The sequence below is a fragment of the Falco punctatus genome (genome assembly GCF_963210335.1).
Source record: "Falco punctatus genome assembly, chromosome: 17".
Taxonomy (NCBI): Eukaryota; Metazoa; Chordata; class Aves; order Falconiformes; family Falconidae; genus Falco; species Falco punctatus.
The window spans coordinates 2,004,098-2,019,518 of record NC_137597.1 but is presented as its reverse complement, the minus strand read 5'-3'; the positions used below and the strand labels follow the sequence as shown (position 1 = coordinate 2,019,518).

Sequence of the window (15,421 nt, the reverse complement as noted above, 5' to 3'; positions counted from 1 at the left end):
TTTCCAAGCCAAGACAACCTCTACTTTTCAAAAACAATACTGTGATACAGTTCTCGAATGATGATGATAAATAGCGTAGTCCAAAGAAAACATTTTCAAGTACCAAAGAAGTGGGTAAAGCCATCAGAGCCAGGATCTGGTTGTATTAACTGCCATTCCCCTTAATTTGATTCAATTGTTTTAAAAACAGATGAATTAGAAATAGCATTTCTGTCAAGGAATGGCCTTTCCTGTCTGGGATGATCAAAAGTCTTCTCAATCATCAGGTATGTTCTTTGCTGATAAAATGCTCTTAACATATTTTAAGAAATGCTGAGAGAAAGAAATGTAGTCGGGAACATAAGTTACATACACTGTTAGCTCCTGGCCGTGCCTGGAAAGCAGAAGAAATGTGGATTCCTGCGTACCCTGTGCATTGCCTTCTTTCAGGGAGGCATGAGAGGTGAAGCCACAGCCCTGAAAGCATCTCACCGCGGCCCCAGCCTCCCAAGAGCTGAATCATCTCCTGTGGTCTTGTAGTAAAGGAGCACAGGTGGAAAATGCAGCACTCTGGGGGCTGATCGGTGCCTGTTGAAGGAGGGAGAGCCAGACAGGGCTTGTGCTCTTCTGCTGTTGTGTAAATTCCAAAGGAGGGGAGTGGGACCCACCAGCCTCCCGGTTTGGACTCCTCCAGGACTGGCCAGGACTCCCAGCCAGCATCTGCTCTTGGTGGTGCCCAGATCCCCGATTCAGCATGGCACTAACATTCAGCCGGTCACAGGCCCCAAAATTTCCATCAGACTCTGGGCTACTGTTCCCATTTTCTCTTTGTGGATCCTCTTTAAGTGGTTTCTCCCCCATGAGGTAGCATCACTTCTTCAACAAGCATGGAGTACCCGATCTAGCCCTAAAAGAAATAGTAAATGGTTTACAGCTGGTGACCACCCATGACTGCACCCGCAGGTGAGGTGACACCCACCATGAACACATGGGATGGGCACTGGGAGCTGGTGGTGCAGGCTGCGCTCCCAGTCCCCGGTCAGCAGCTTTCTGCAGGGTGATGGTGAGCTTTGGCTGAGGCACCCCAGGGTGGTGGCAGACACCCAGGGTCGGGGGCATGGCTGGAGCCAGGGATTTGGGGAGTGGAGGGGAGCGGGAGGGGGATCACACAGATGTTGGCACTGGGGAAGCGCTCAGGGGGACAGTGGGCACGAGTCGTTGCTGGAAGGGGTAATTGCTTCAGAGCCCCTTGTTACTGAAAGGACTGGGGGGTGGACTGGTGATGCAAGTACCTCAGGGTCCTTGTGACTGGGAGGACTGGAGGGAGCCGTTTCCTCAGAGGCCTTCATCACATGGGAGCACTGGCAGGCAATTACCTCAGAGGTCCCCATTACTGGCAGGACTGGGGACCCAGTTACCCCAGAAGCCCTTATTGCTGGGAGAACCAGGGGTGGAAATCCCCACTGGGGCGGGCGCCTTGTTATGTGTGTGTGAGGTGACTACCTCAGAGGTCCCTGTTACCTGGAGGACTGGGGACCCAGTTACCTCGGAGGCCCTCATTACTGGGAGCACTGGAGAGCCAGCTATCCTAGAGGCCTCTGTAACTGGGAGGTGATGGGAGGCAATTACCTCAGAGACTCTCATTACTGGAAGGGGAGCTATCCCCTCAGGTGCCCTTGTTACTGGGGGGGGCGATTACCTCAAGGACCCTCATTACTGGGAGGTCAGTTACCTCAGGGACCTTCGTTATTGGGGGCATTAACCCTCAGGGACCCTCGTTACTGAGGGGGCCAATTACCTCAGGGCCTCTCGTTACTGGGGGGTGTCCCCTCAGGGACCCTCGTTACTGAGAGGATAGACCGCTGGTACTGGGGCTGTTCTTACTGGGAGGACTGGGGCGGCAGGGGGCGCCACCCAGCGGCAGCACACAGAGCTACCCCTCCCGTGCCTCCGTGACGTCAAAGCGGCGCGCCGGCGGGGTCGCGGTCGGATGACGTCATGGTCTCGCGCGGGGGCGGCGCTGTCCCCGCGGCCCCGCTGCGGCCCGGGCGGGACATGGCCCCGCGCGGCCGCCCCGCCGCCGCCGCCATGCCCAAGAGGGGCGCCCGCAAGCGCCTCAAGTTTCGGGCCGATGATGTGTGCTCCGAGCGCGGTGAGGGCCGGGCCGGAGGGGAGCGGGGCCGGGCCGGGCCTGCAGCGGGGCCTGGGAGCAGCGGGGCCCGGCCCTGCCGGGGGGGGCCGGCCTAGGCTGTCCCGAGAGCGGGGCCTGGGCCGGGGTCAGGGCCCGAGGGACGACGCGGCCTCGCCCGAGGGATCGAGGGGCCTGGGCCTGGCCTGGGCGAGGGGCGATGGGGACGGCCCAGGCTCAGCGGGAGGTGGATCTGGCTTGATGTGGGAGTGTGGGAACCAGCTGTGCTGGGCTGTGGAGGAGGAGCCTGGGCCGGGGGATCAGCCAGGCTCGAGTCGGGCTGCGTGAGGCGCGGCGTGGGGCTTGGCGCTGGGTGAGGTGGAGGGAGGCAGAGACCCGGGCTGGGCAGGGGGATGGGTCCCCTGGCCTCCTAGACTGTTGGGCGGGGGTAGAGGCCTGCTGGGGCTCCTGGCCTGCCGCTGTCTGCCTGGGCGCATTTTCCTGCTTGTGCATCTCCAGCTCAATCCTCTTCCTGTGGGGAGTGTCCCCTTGAGGGATTGCAGCTCTTAGACCTTCTATCCCCCCTCTTATAATCCGTAATCCTGCTGACGCCCTGTCTTCCCACTCTCCTTCAGTGACGGTGGCAGATTATGCTAACTCAGATCCGGCTGTTGTGAAATCTGGACGGGTGAAAAAAGCCGTGGCCAATGCAGTTCAGCAGGAAGGTGAGTCTACACTGGCCAGTTTGCCTTCCCCAGGCTGCCTCCCTGTTTGCTGGCCTCTGCATGATGTGGGAAACTCCCCTTCCATGGCTTGAGAAAATCTGTCTCATTTAATGCCTGAAAACAAGTCTCTGTCTCTCTGCAGAATGAGGTATTAAGGATTTTAGGAGGTTTTACAGAAAGCCTGTCAGAAGTCCAGTAAGAATTGCTGAGTCTTTGTTAGTGCCTGAAATAGAGGGTCTTTTTCTGTTAACTACCGGGTGTTACCTCATGCTTGAAACAGAAAATAACATTGATGGGAGTCTTTTTTACCTCCTGTAAAACTGTAGACAACTTTATTAGCTGGTAAAATTCTTTGCAGTGAGAATAAGGTTATGATAGTTCTGGCATATTTGTTTGCCCCTCCCTGTGCTGTGAGCTGCAAGGTCTTTTGAGGGTGTTGCTGTTTCCTTGGTGAACTGTATAAAGGAGTTTCCTGGAAAGGCATTGTAATAAGTTGTTACCTACTTCCTCCTTGGTTTTTAGCTTCTGGGAACATTTGGAACCAACACACCCTGTTTGCTCTTTGGGCCTCAACTTCTAAATGTAGCTGGTCACATGTGCTGCAGGTGAATGGTATTACATTGACAGTGACAACTGAACCCTTCATATAGGAAAACTCTTATTATATTGCTGAAATCTTACACCTTTAAAGAAGGTATGCTCTTTGCAGGAGTGCCTGTCATAGGGAAACTGTATGGGGCAGCTATGCTGGTAAATACCCTTTTTAGCAGCTGTTTCTCAAGCTTTTAAGATCAGGGCACCTCCCTCTTCTGTCACCTCCTTTGGGAGGGGGTTTCCCTCTTCCCATTCCCTCCCCTATTCATCCTTCTGTATTCTGTTTCTCTGAGGCAGTGGCTCAAAGTGTTGCCCTTCAGTATTATACCTGGCAAACTGTTGTCTTTTCTTTCTCCCTGGCCCACCACCCTGAGTCCTTGCATCCAGCATTACCTGCTTTGTCCATCTTAACCCCTCTCCTACCATCCTGCTCTGTTTCTGGCTCACCTCCATGCTATCTAGATGACTCCAGGTCACGGCAGTTCCCTGCCTACCCCTTTCTCAGGTCTTTGCAGTGCAGAATCACTGGGGCTTTCCCTTCCTTATGCCGGAGATCCTCTGGATCTCTCCTCCCCAGCCCCAGGGCTGTGCTACAGCCTTATCTGGTGCAGTCCTGACGCATGCTACAGCCTTATCTGGTGCAGCAGGCCACGGCCATGGGGATAGCAGGCAGCCGGGAGGAGATGGCAGCCTCTGCCCAGGGAGCTTTAACCTTTGGCCTCACGCACCTCCTGTCTCTTGGCTCCAGGTAAACATTGCACTTTGTGCAGCTGCCCGCACGTGGGGAGCCAACCTCACGGGGAGGGAAGCAAAGGCCAGGTGGAATTGTCCTGAGCTTTTTTCCTCCTAATCCTAACCCCCAGGGGTGGGGTGGAGATTAGGACAGTGAGATGAAGGGGAAGTGCCTCTGCAAGGTTGCAGTGCAGTGTGATGCGGGACTTGTGTGGTCGACTTAGATGTTGATCTTTCCTTTGCAGAGTTTGATGGTTCCTGTTTCTAAACCTCTTTCTAAGTCTCTTGTCAGTTGCCCTCTCTTGCTTGGCTGTATTTGATTTCATAATTTACTGTCATTTGTGTTGACATCTATTTTTCTTTTTGCCTAAGAAAGGTCTTGTAGAGAGGGCGGTATGATTTGACAGGGAGGGATACCACTGGCATGAATGTATAGTGTACAGTGTAAACTGTGCAAAGTGAGGCAGAACTGCTTTAGCAAAGCACTGAAGTATCTCTAGTCAGTGGGTACAATCAAGCTCTTTCTTAAGACTGTCTTTCCAGCTGCTGTCTTACCATTTCAGAACCTTGTTCTGTCATTAGAAATGAGAACATTTCTTGCCAGAGTTTATGTTTAGTAAGTTCTTGATTTCCCCCAAACCCGCTGCTCTGTCCCTTTAATTCAAATAGCATGTCTTGCTCTCCAGTGGCTCTGGTGACTGTAACTGAAGTAGAAAACCATCCTGGGCTTCAGTTTGTGCTGGGTTAGAAAAGCTTTAGCAGTGCAAGCCTCCTCTGGTGTAGTCAGGTGCCTTTTCTTCACCCAGTGCATTAGGTTGAAATTCAGCTTTCTTGAATTAATTCTACAGACTATTTGCAAAGCATTTGTAATGCTGTTACAATGTTGTCGTTATGACAGTGCCTCGTGCAGCTGTAATGTAGGACCACATCTTCCTTTTTCAAGGATGCCATTACTGCCTCACACGTGTATTTTTCTGCCCTAATGAGCCCTCTGTTTCCAGATCAAGTTTTAAAAATAATATTTCCTAGTGGGAGTGTGTCTAAACATCTCCCCAGAGGCAGCAAAACCCAAAACCAGCCCAAAACCCAACTCATTCGACTTGCTCTTTTCCTCATTAGGCCAGAGTCTTTCCCTTCACTGGATTCTAGGGTAAGTGGAGCTTCTGTGTGCTTGGCGCTCAGTTATATTGCTGATGGATTGTGTGTCATCAGCCACAGGATCTCTATTCTGCTGAGTAGGGCATCTTCTCTGTGTTCATAGAGCAATTACAGAGTAGGTGCTGGCTTTATACAGGCTGAGCAGTGGTCATTCAAAGAAGCTCTGGTGTGCAGGGGAACCAGTTAGCTCTGTAGAAAAAGAGCCTGTTGTTCTATTCAGTTGTAAACAGCTTCAGCTAAACCAATGGAATCATCTGCATAATGTGCTGTTAATCATCCTCATTGTTCATTCTTTAAAACAAAAAGCTGAATGATTATGTTTCCAGTTCTCTTACCCTTACTAATCTTTCTCTGACGAGGTAATCCTTGAGCCCAGGATTTACTTGCTTGTGTCACTCACCAGAAAGCTTTAATGCAGTTAGCATTCTTAGCTGTGGCAGTGGTTCCACTGAAATATCTCCTGAACTCGGATCACCTTTTCCTCTCTGCTGTTATACTTACTGTGGTGTTGCTTGTCATTCTAGTAAAATCCCTCTGTGGTCTGGAAGCTTCTTGCGTTCCTGCTGAGGAAGTTCTCTCCGTGTCAGGAGAGTCTTGTGACAGCAGTGATGAAATGGATACAAAGGAAAGCATCAATGGGCGAACTGCATCTAGAAAAAAGAAGAGCAAAAGACACAAAGGTATGGTTGCCAGCTTCTCCTGGGGGTCTCTGTGGGGGCTGCATCTGCATCTTCTGCATGTGTGATGTTAATGTTTGCTATTTACAGGCTAGTCGTGGGGCTCTGGGGCGTTCTGTAACTTGTATGTGCACAAAGAAATGCCAAGGGTTAAATCACTTTTAAATCTGCTGGGACTTGGTCAGAGGTGTTGCCTTTTCACAAAGGCAGAGCCTTGGGCATGAAATCAAAGCCTGAGAGCTCATTGCCTTCAGTAAACTTCCCTCAACCTTGGAAAACAAATGCTGCTCTTCAAAAGAGTTGTGAAACTTTGCCACTGAACATGTTACTTCATTGCACAAGTTGGTGAAAGAAGGGTTTGCTTTAGGGGGGAGAAAACCACTGCTGCTTCCAGGATGTATTTGTTGGCAAAATACATTGTCTTGAGGATGTTTCCAAGGCTGTGGTTTGTTACAAATGAGTTTAGAGGGCTCTTCTTCCAGCAAGGGAATTTGGCCCTAGTGGCATCATAGTATCTTAATTCCAGGGAGATAGATCTGTCAGCATTTACGCTGTGTGCAACTCTGTAGAAAGCAATTTGCAATGTAGTATAAGCAACACACTGTTCTGCCACACGGTGGAATCCTGCAGGAATTTCTAATAACAGGTTGCTTTCAGGCTGAGAATTAAAATTTTAACTTGGTTTCTTGAGCTTAAGAAAAACTTAATTTTATTAATGCTGATACTAATTTATGTAACGTGTCAACATCCACCACTGCCTGTAGGTGCCCAGCACTCCTCTGGGACAGGAGTTTAATCTCTTTTATTATTACATCCTTCAGAATCCCGGGGGAATAAGAATATCTGAGCAGATAGAGTTATGCGGGTTATGAGTCTGGAAGGGCAGTATTCTGTTCTACCATAGCCTTGTCTTACTTCTGCTACATGTGTAGGGAAGAAAAAATGGTAACGCACCAGTGGTGCTTCTGGCTGCACTCTGCAGTTCAGCAGTTGGGTAGTTTGATGGCTTGAGTCAGAGCTGAAAGAGCAAAGGGGACATTAAGCCCGTTGTGGGTGTGCCTGCCATAATTCTGTTGTGGTGTAGGGAAGTGATTGCATCCAGAGCTTTCTTTGGCAATGAACGTAGCAATAAAATACTATCCTCATCATGTGAGGACAAAGTACTGCCCTATGTTATTAATCTGCTGTCTCGGGGTTAGATCTGGCACCCTCAAGTTCTTAAACACCTCTTTTTAGGCCACTTGTTTGCAAACCTCATAGCAGTTCTTCTGTTAGCACTGTGTACAAGTTGTATGTTTTCTTTCTCTTTTCTTGATGTTCCTAATGCTTGGTATTGTTTAGTTATTTATGTTCTTTAAAAGTATTTTTTCTCCTAAAGTTGGAGCAATGGCTGTGGAAAAACATGTGGTGTGTGGTGTTGACTTAAAAACACTGCAGGAGTGAAAAGAGTTTCTGAACCTTCAGTTCTGGTTGAGCAGTTCTGACACCTCTGAGAGTTAGAACAGGCCATTCTGTTCATGTGAATTGTGTTAAAAGTTTCCCGTTCAAGAAGTTTTGATGCAATTACAGATTTAAGAAAAGCAACTGATTAGCCAGTTGCAGAAGAGATTGCTTGCTCTCCCTAGCAGAGCTCCTACAAAAATATCATGACCATTTGAACAAAGAATTGACGAGCTTGGCAGTGCCTTAATATTCAGGGACTTCTAGTGTAAAGCATTTTTTGAAGACCTGTTAAATGAATGATTTTGATAAAAATGCATGAGCTTGGCCCTCCTTTGCATGAAGTTGGCTCTGTATTTGCCATCCAGTTTTTTACTGCTCCACTTAAATGTTACTTCTCAGCTGTGAAAAGTTCAAGCATTGAAACAGGGTCCAGAAAGGCTGTGGAGTTTCCATCCTTGGATACAGTCAGAACTTGAATAAGATCCTGAACAAAATGATCTAACTCATCCTGCTTTGAGCTGGGCTGCTTGGACTAGAATCCTTTCAACCTGAATTACTATTTGAAGCTGCCACCTTGCATACTTGTGCAAACAGTGCAGCAGGGACAAGTGATGGCATATATACAGCAAAGGGAAAGTGTAATGGTCGTGGGGACGGGCAAGAGCACACTGAAGAAGACCGGTGGCAGTGATAATGAAGTTGTACTAACTCGGGTTTGTTTGGCTGACTGTGTGTATATAAGTATTGCAGCTACTTACCCTGTGCTACAGGTAGTAAAGCACATGCCTCTAGATGTGACTGATAAAGAGGTTCTTTACTACACTAACGTACCTTCATTGCATTTAGAAAATCCTGATGGGGGTGGCGGAGAAGAATACCCCATCGATATCTGGCTGTTGTTGGCTTCCTACATTCGCCCTGAAGACATTGTCCGGTTTTCTTTGATTTGCAAGAAAGCCTGGACTGTTACTTGCACTGCCGCCTTTTGGACCAGACTCTACAGAAGGTGAGACTCTAGAGAATTTTTAAACTATTTGTAGGAGGCTTCAGCAGTGACCAGCTCTCTGCAGAGCTGTAAATAAGGAAATAACTCCCTGCAGACTAGGGTCCTATAATGTTTGCATATTGACTTGGTGATGCAGGCCTTGTTTGGCCAGGGGTTGTGGTGTATTGCATCTGCTTTGGGTCTGGAAATAGATCTATGTGGCATGTTCCTGGATGCTCTGTATAAAAATCTCAGAGCATTTTGTGCTTTTTTGCTAGCCGTGGCCTACGCACTCCTGTTTGTAACAGTGTGCTTTGTGTGTAAAGCACTCAAAGTGTTTACAGTAAGGTCAGTGCCATTACCTTGCTGAAAACAGGCAGACATCCCTGATAGAAAACTTGCCCTGCCTCAAGCTTTGATCATGGCCACCTTCCTTTAATTTGGGTGACCTCAGAGAAACTAAGGTATTTTGAAGCTGTCTCAGTGGCAGAAGTAAGTTATAAATAAAGTAAGAGAAGAAGAGCAAAGAGGTGGTGAAAATGTGAAAGAAACCCTTCTGTCCTGTTGCATGTCAATTAGGGTTCCCTTCGGGACAGAACGTTTTCTTTACATTTCTCTGTCACCCAGGAGGCACAAGCAGCAGGAGTGCAGAGCAAGTAGCAGCCATGGTCATCCTCGCCTCTGGTTTTTATTGTGAATTTTTTTAGCAAAGGCTCCTTTGGCATCTGATCAAAGAACGACCCTCAAGCGCAGGCATTCAGATCGCTCAGGCAGTCGTTTGTAAGCGTGCTGTCAAGCTCAGCTAAAGCGAGTCCTTGAGAATCTGCCGGAATCTGCATGCAGGCCTTTGTGCATCCTGCAGCTAAAACCATGTGGTCTCTCTGGGCAAACTGCAAGGAGTTGTTGGGGAATTGTAGCGTGATAGGCTTATGTGTATGCTGAAAACCTCTCTGATGCAGGTAAAGTCTTTTAGACTGTCTTGTGATTTCATGTAGAGCAGTACAACGCCCTTGAAGAACTCGGAGTTGACAAGAAGTCCTCTGATCAGATGTTCAGTTTTCTCTCAGCATTGATCTCTTCATAGCTCTCTCCTGCGTGTCTCTGGCATTCTGACCCTTCAGCATGTGCTGGGTTTGTTGTTGGCTTTTCAGGCACTACAGTCTGGATGCGTACCTGCCTCTCCGCTTGCGGCCAGAGTCCATGGAGAAGCTGCACTGTCTCCGTGCGTGTGTCATCCGGTCGCTGTACCACATGTACGAGCCTTTCGCGTCTCGAGTCTCCAGGAATCCAGCTATTCCAGACAGTACTCCCAGCACTTTAAAAAATTCCAGAGTAAGTGGAATCAGTAAGGACATTGGATATGTCAGAGATGTTGCTCTTCCTGCTTTTTGTTCTCTTTCTAAAAGAAAAATAGGTGATATTTAGACAGTGACCAGTGAAGCCTGGGTATAGGAGGGTTACTAACTGAATAGGGATTTTAAAAGTGTGCTGGTTACTTGTATCTGTGTAGTTGCTGCTGCAGAGGATTTTGGTTACTCTTCTGGGTAACTTCTGCCTAAGTCCCTACCACAACATCTTTGTAATCAGCAAAAAAGCACTTCACTGAACGTCAGAACTGCTAGGGGTATTTGCAGCTCTCCCCGCCTCTGTTGCAAATTTGTTGCTGAAAGGAGGCTGCAGTAGGATCAGCTTTTATGTCTTCTGCTCTATTCTGACACTGTCTGCCAGAATACATCTTTTCTCTGTAGCAGGCATCTGGAGAGATGAGAAGTGACACCGATAGCCTCTGAAAGGGACTCATTTCATACTGCGTTCCTGTCGGTCATCCATCGACTTTGGTGTCTGGCCAAGGGAGGGTAGTGAGGTTGTGAGCATGGCAAGTGTGCAGAGCAAGTCTGCTTTGGGACTGGGGCTGCAGCTGTGTTGGGCTGTAAAGGGTTTGTCTCTGGTGTGGGCAGCCAATTCCCTTTGCTATCCCAGCTTGGAGCATTTGCATATCCATTCCTCTGTAATTGCTGTTGACCATTAACTCTGAAATGCCTCTGTGTCTCTTGTTTGGTTTTAACTTGCAACTGGCTGATACTTTGTGAGCAGCTTAAGCAACAATGTGAATTCTCCACCCTCCAAATCCAAAGTCAAAAACCTGTTGAATGAGGTTTTTGGAGCCAAACTGAAATGCTTTTGGTTCAAGAGTTGTACTTTCTTCTCCATGCAAAAGAGAGCAACCTCATCTATCTGTACGGACATCTCTCCTTTCTTCCTTCCTATCCCTGAGTGAATACTGGAAAAAAAATGTCATACCACTCAGGGAACATCCAGCAGTAACACAAGCAAGTCGTGCTGCAGAGCAGGAGAAAAGCACGCAGTTCTGTGTGTAGTCTTATCTCTGCATCCAGAGCTCTTCATTCTCTTCCTGAAACCCCAGTTTGGGTATCATCTTTCTTAAAAAATAAAAAATAAACAATAAACGTTTCTAGGAAATTCCAACTTAAGCTTAGTCCTTCTGAGTCTAACTTCCTACCACTGCTCGGATCTGGTAGCGTGGCTGTAAGAGCTAGAAACCCTGAAGTGATGCTGGCAGGGTTGGCATTTTGGAAGCATACATGTTGACATCATAACGGCTTTGGTGCCCACTGCTAGTGCTTCTACTGTACTAACAGTTTGAGGAAGATTCTTGAAGCGCAGTCTTTTATTATTCAGCTTTTCAAAAAGGAAATTAAATGGTGACGAGGCTTTGTTAGAACAGTAGAGGTTTGACCTAATCCCTTGGAGCGTAAAAGGCCATCCTGAGTCTGGTCGTGCTGCACTACTGCATTGCAAGACTCTGAGCTCCACCTGTGTTACTGTGCACAGAAATGCCTCGGCACAGTGGGTACAGAGGAGGATCTGACACTGCCTCCCCACGTTCTCGCTTTCATGGGCTTTGGTTATACCTTTACGGGTCGTTGAAACTAATGGCAAATGCCTACGTAAACTGCATGTGGCAAGAGGAGACCCCAGGCCCGGGTGTTATCAAATCTAGCTTTTCCTCTTTAATTTCCTTTTTTCTTTCCCTAGCCTAGCTTGTGTGGGACACTGGAGCCGTTATGGTGTCAGCAGAAGTGTTTGCCCTTTAAAGACACCCCCATTATTTTTGGTGGAGCGGCAGGCCGTACGGCGCGTCTGAAGGGCAGGACGGCTGACCCGTGGACGACATCCTCTGCCCCTTAGGAGGTACTGACCATTTTGTGCTTCACTACTTGCCATGACCAAACAAGTTGCTAGATCAGGCTGTCTCTGCAGGTGAGCTACAAATGCCACTGACGGCAGCAGCATCTGCTGCTTACCTGAGTTAGCAAAGATCTAGAGAATTATTTTAATGGAAAAAAAACCTGAGGGCCACCTTCTCCCAGGTGGAGGTGACTTGACACATTTCTGAGCTTGATTCCACATAGCTTTGGTGTTGACCTCATGAAGATTGTCAGGATAAAGGTCCTTTTTAGGACTCTTGTTTATGGACGTGACTCAGAGTTTGAAGTAAATGGTCTTGTATTACCTGTAGTGTTTAATTACGGACCCCCCATGGTGGAAGCTGGCTTTGGCTTTATTTCATTTGGGGTCATGCTATCTTGGAATGAAATTAAATGTGTGCTTCACCCTGCAACCCAGTCAGGCTTTCTTTTGTCATGGGAGAGACTGTGCGTGGGTCATGGGGAGTTGTCTTTACTCATATTATTCTTCCTTTTCCTGCTGACGTTGTTAAAAGATAAGACCAGCTGTGGTGGGCTGGCATCTGTGGTGTGGAAATGTTTTCAGGGCTGGTTGGACTGACTTGCTAGATTCTTTTCTCAGCTGTTGAAAGCTAGTTGCTTCTGCTCACTGTAGGCAGGGAATTTCCCTCCTGCTCAGTTCAACACAGGAGTTCTGCTGAAACTTCTGCTTAGAATGAGTGCAGCATGCTGGCATGGATCCTGTGGACACACAGTGATAAGCAGATTAAATTGGAAGACTCCTGGTGTATGCCTGCATGGGAGGGAAGTACTGGTTAGTTCTGATGCTGTTTGAAGCCCTTTTCTCATTTTCTTTTAAAAAGGGACAGTAGGTTGATCAGGCTGTGCTATCCCGGCAGTGTTTTTATACTCTGAAGTATGACAGTTAGTGCTTAGTGATGTCAAGACCTTTTGACACCACAGTGGCTTAGGAACTTTCTCATCTGTCACCTCATAGCTCATGTATTGGTCTTTGCATTTCCCTCTGGATTCTCTCCTTCTTGATCCTTAGCCTGTTTTCAGTTGTTCCTTGCTTTAGTCTTGTTTGGGGTCGAGTTTAATGGGAGTTCTTGGTGGACGGGGGAAACAGGTGAGTTTGTACTGCTCATCTCTGCATTGTGGAAGGGGCAAATTGCACAACAGGATTTTTCTGTTTAGCACGTCAGCGGCCATGTGTTGTATCATCCAGTTGCATGATGAGTTGGCCAACTTGAAACTGGGAGATCTAAACTGCTGAGCCTGTTCTTCGAACATAATTAATTTGAATAAATGGCTCCAAACTGTTCCTATGTAATTGTGTTTGTAATTGGAAGCCTTTATGCTCTGCTAAAACTTACTTAAAGTGGTGCCTCTAAGGGTTTCATAATTCTGTGTTTCTTTTTTTTTTTCCCTTCCACCGCAGTGTCTGCTTTTCTGGTGCAAAAAGATTGAAGGGAACAGACAAGAAGCAATGTGGGAATTCAACTTCAAGTTCAAAAAGCAGGTATGAAAGAAGAGCCAGAATGGCTGTGACTTTTTTTGAAGCAGTAACGATTTTTTCTGGGTGGCAGTGAGGAAGGTGGAAACTTTTTATTCATTCAGACAATAAATGGAAACTCTGACTCCCATGATCAACTAAAGCACATTCTGAAACTACACTCAGTTTTCAGTCTGTTTTACCAAGACATTTAGAATCCTACATTTTTATTTCCTCATTAGGTGTCCTTTCTCCACTGTAAGATGTGTATCACTTGTTACCCCAAATAATCTAATCTTTGGGTCATTGCTACTGATTACTACCAAAATCCAGACTGTTTGGCTTTAGTGGTCAAAATGCGGACCAAAATCTGAAACTTCTTGTTTTACCATTGGAAAGATTTTTCCAGAGAAGTGAAAAAAGCCAACACTGCCAATGAAAACCTCCAGCGGTCTCAGGAGAAGCAAGGAGTTTCAGGCAACCTGGGGAATTCTGTAGCTTTCCCCTGTAAAGAAATGGTCCTGCAAATTGCCTGTACTGAATGATGGTTTTTTGTTTTTTATATAATGCTCTGCCCAAACACATGGGAATGTGGTGAGAACCTGCTAGTCAGCACTGGTGAGAAGCAGCCAAGCTCTCCTCATAGGTTTCTGCTTAGCTAAATAAATTTCTCTCTCTTTCAAGTCTCCCAGATTTAAGAGCAAGTGTTGCAAAGGTCTTCAGCCACCAATTCAGTATGAAGAAGTCCATACAAATCCGGATCAGGATTGCTGTCTACTGCAGATCACCACCTTTAACTTCATATTCGTGCCAATAGTCATGGGTATGACGTTTACCTTGGTAAGTGAGCAATCTGCCAGGCAAACTTTGCATGTGCGGTTTTTGTAAGGAGATGGAGAGGACACCTCTTGGGTGTTGTGTAAATCATGCTGCTGCATCAACAAACGGATTCTGGGAATCTTAAGGAGATTGGAATCAGAGGAAATGCTCAGGATCTTCTCAGTTTAGCTTCTGCTTTTCCGTCAGCTCTTCGCTATTTGGATGTAGAGAATCTGCAAGGAGCTGTGATTGTGCAGCATCTGGGGGCAGATGAGTTGTCAGTACTCCAGCAGGGAGTGCAAGAGGTGGGGATGCAGGAGAAGAGGAGGTCTTCCCTCCTCAAGAAAATATCTCTTTACCTCATGGCAATAAATTGTAAGAGCAAAAATCTATATGAGCAAACTCTTTCGATGCGTATGTGGTCCCTGCCTCGTGGGAGAACAGAGCAGCTTTTGAACAAACTTCCAGACACCGTGCTGCAGACAGCAGCAGAGCAGGTATGCTTAGGCAAGAGCAGCAGCAAAGCGTGGGGCAGCACCTGCGGCTGTATGTGGGAGTCAGGGTTTCAGAGTGACCTGTGCCCAGGAGAGGTTCAGTCTGGCTGCATTTAAGAGTCAGGCAGTGAGTTCCAGGCTTCCTCAGACAGCCACTTGCATTCAGGTTCACTTCTGGCATTATTATTTGGGGTTGCAAGCCAGAGAGAACTGGTTTGTGCTGTAGATTCAGAGTGCAGCTCTGCCAGCACCTGAAATACCTCAGACTTGTACAATTTAGAAGAATTAAAAAAAAATACATATATATCTAAAAGTGTACTGCTAAGAACTCTGTGTGTTCATGACTGCTTTTTCTGAAGCACCTCCTGGTCTCTTTTCTTGCAGTTCACCATCAATGTGAGTACAGACATGAGGCATCATCGCGTGCGCCTGGTGTTCCAGGATGCCCCAGTTCGCAACGGCAAGAAACCTCGCCTTGACCAAGGAGTGCAGGTTGTGCTGGACCCTGTGCATAGTGTGCGGCTCCTGGACTGGTGGCACCCGCAGTACCCCTTCTCTCCAAAAGCTTAGTGCTCTCCTGACTCTGCAGGAGCCGGCAGGTGACTGAATCTGGCAGGCTGAAGAGAATTTCTAGGAACCAGGAAATCCTATTTTTATTTCTTAAATAAATTCTGCAGTCTCCTTGCAAGTGGTTGAAGCTACTGAGCTAATCTGTATGTATATAACTTCTGGTCAGTGATGGGCAGAGCTGAGTGTAAAGCAGAAACTATTTGTAAACACACTTTTATGTAAAATTCACATTTTATGATTTGAAAGGAGCTCCCTGGAACTGTTCATTTAAAATCCTTTTGGTGCTAATGAAAGTGGTCCTGTTTTCTGTTCGGGAAGAAGCAGGAGGTTTTGCTTTCCAGCTTTAGTAGGACCAGAAACAATTAACAGACAAAATGCATGGGTTTTTTTGCTCCAGCAGGATTGCATTCAAA

The 15,421-nt window shown here is 47.3% G+C and overlaps 1 protein-coding gene across 2 annotated transcripts; it reads left to right on the top strand.

The window, feature by feature from the left end:
- Positions 1–1,971: 1,971 nt before the first annotated feature.
- On the top strand, positions 1,972–15,126 carry TMEM183A (transmembrane protein 183A). 2 transcript variants are annotated; one of them, XM_080367087.1, is made up of 8 exons: positions 1,972–2,131; positions 2,743–2,832; positions 5,841–5,996; positions 8,283–8,442; positions 9,573–9,753; positions 13,072–13,152; positions 13,810–13,965; positions 14,823–15,126. In XM_080367087.1, the coding sequence occupies exons 1-8, from the start codon at positions 1,978–1,980 to the stop codon at positions 15,006–15,008; spliced, it is 1,164 nt and encodes a 387-aa protein (XP_080223213.1). In that variant the 5' UTR covers positions 1,972–1,977; the 3' UTR covers positions 15,009–15,126. The 2 variants fall into 2 exon arrangements, with proteins under 2 accessions (XP_080223213.1, XP_080223214.1); XM_080367088.1 differs by lacking the exons at positions 1,972–2,131; positions 2,743–2,832 and adding an exon at positions 4,060–4,174.
- Positions 15,127–15,421: the final 295 nt, after the last annotated feature.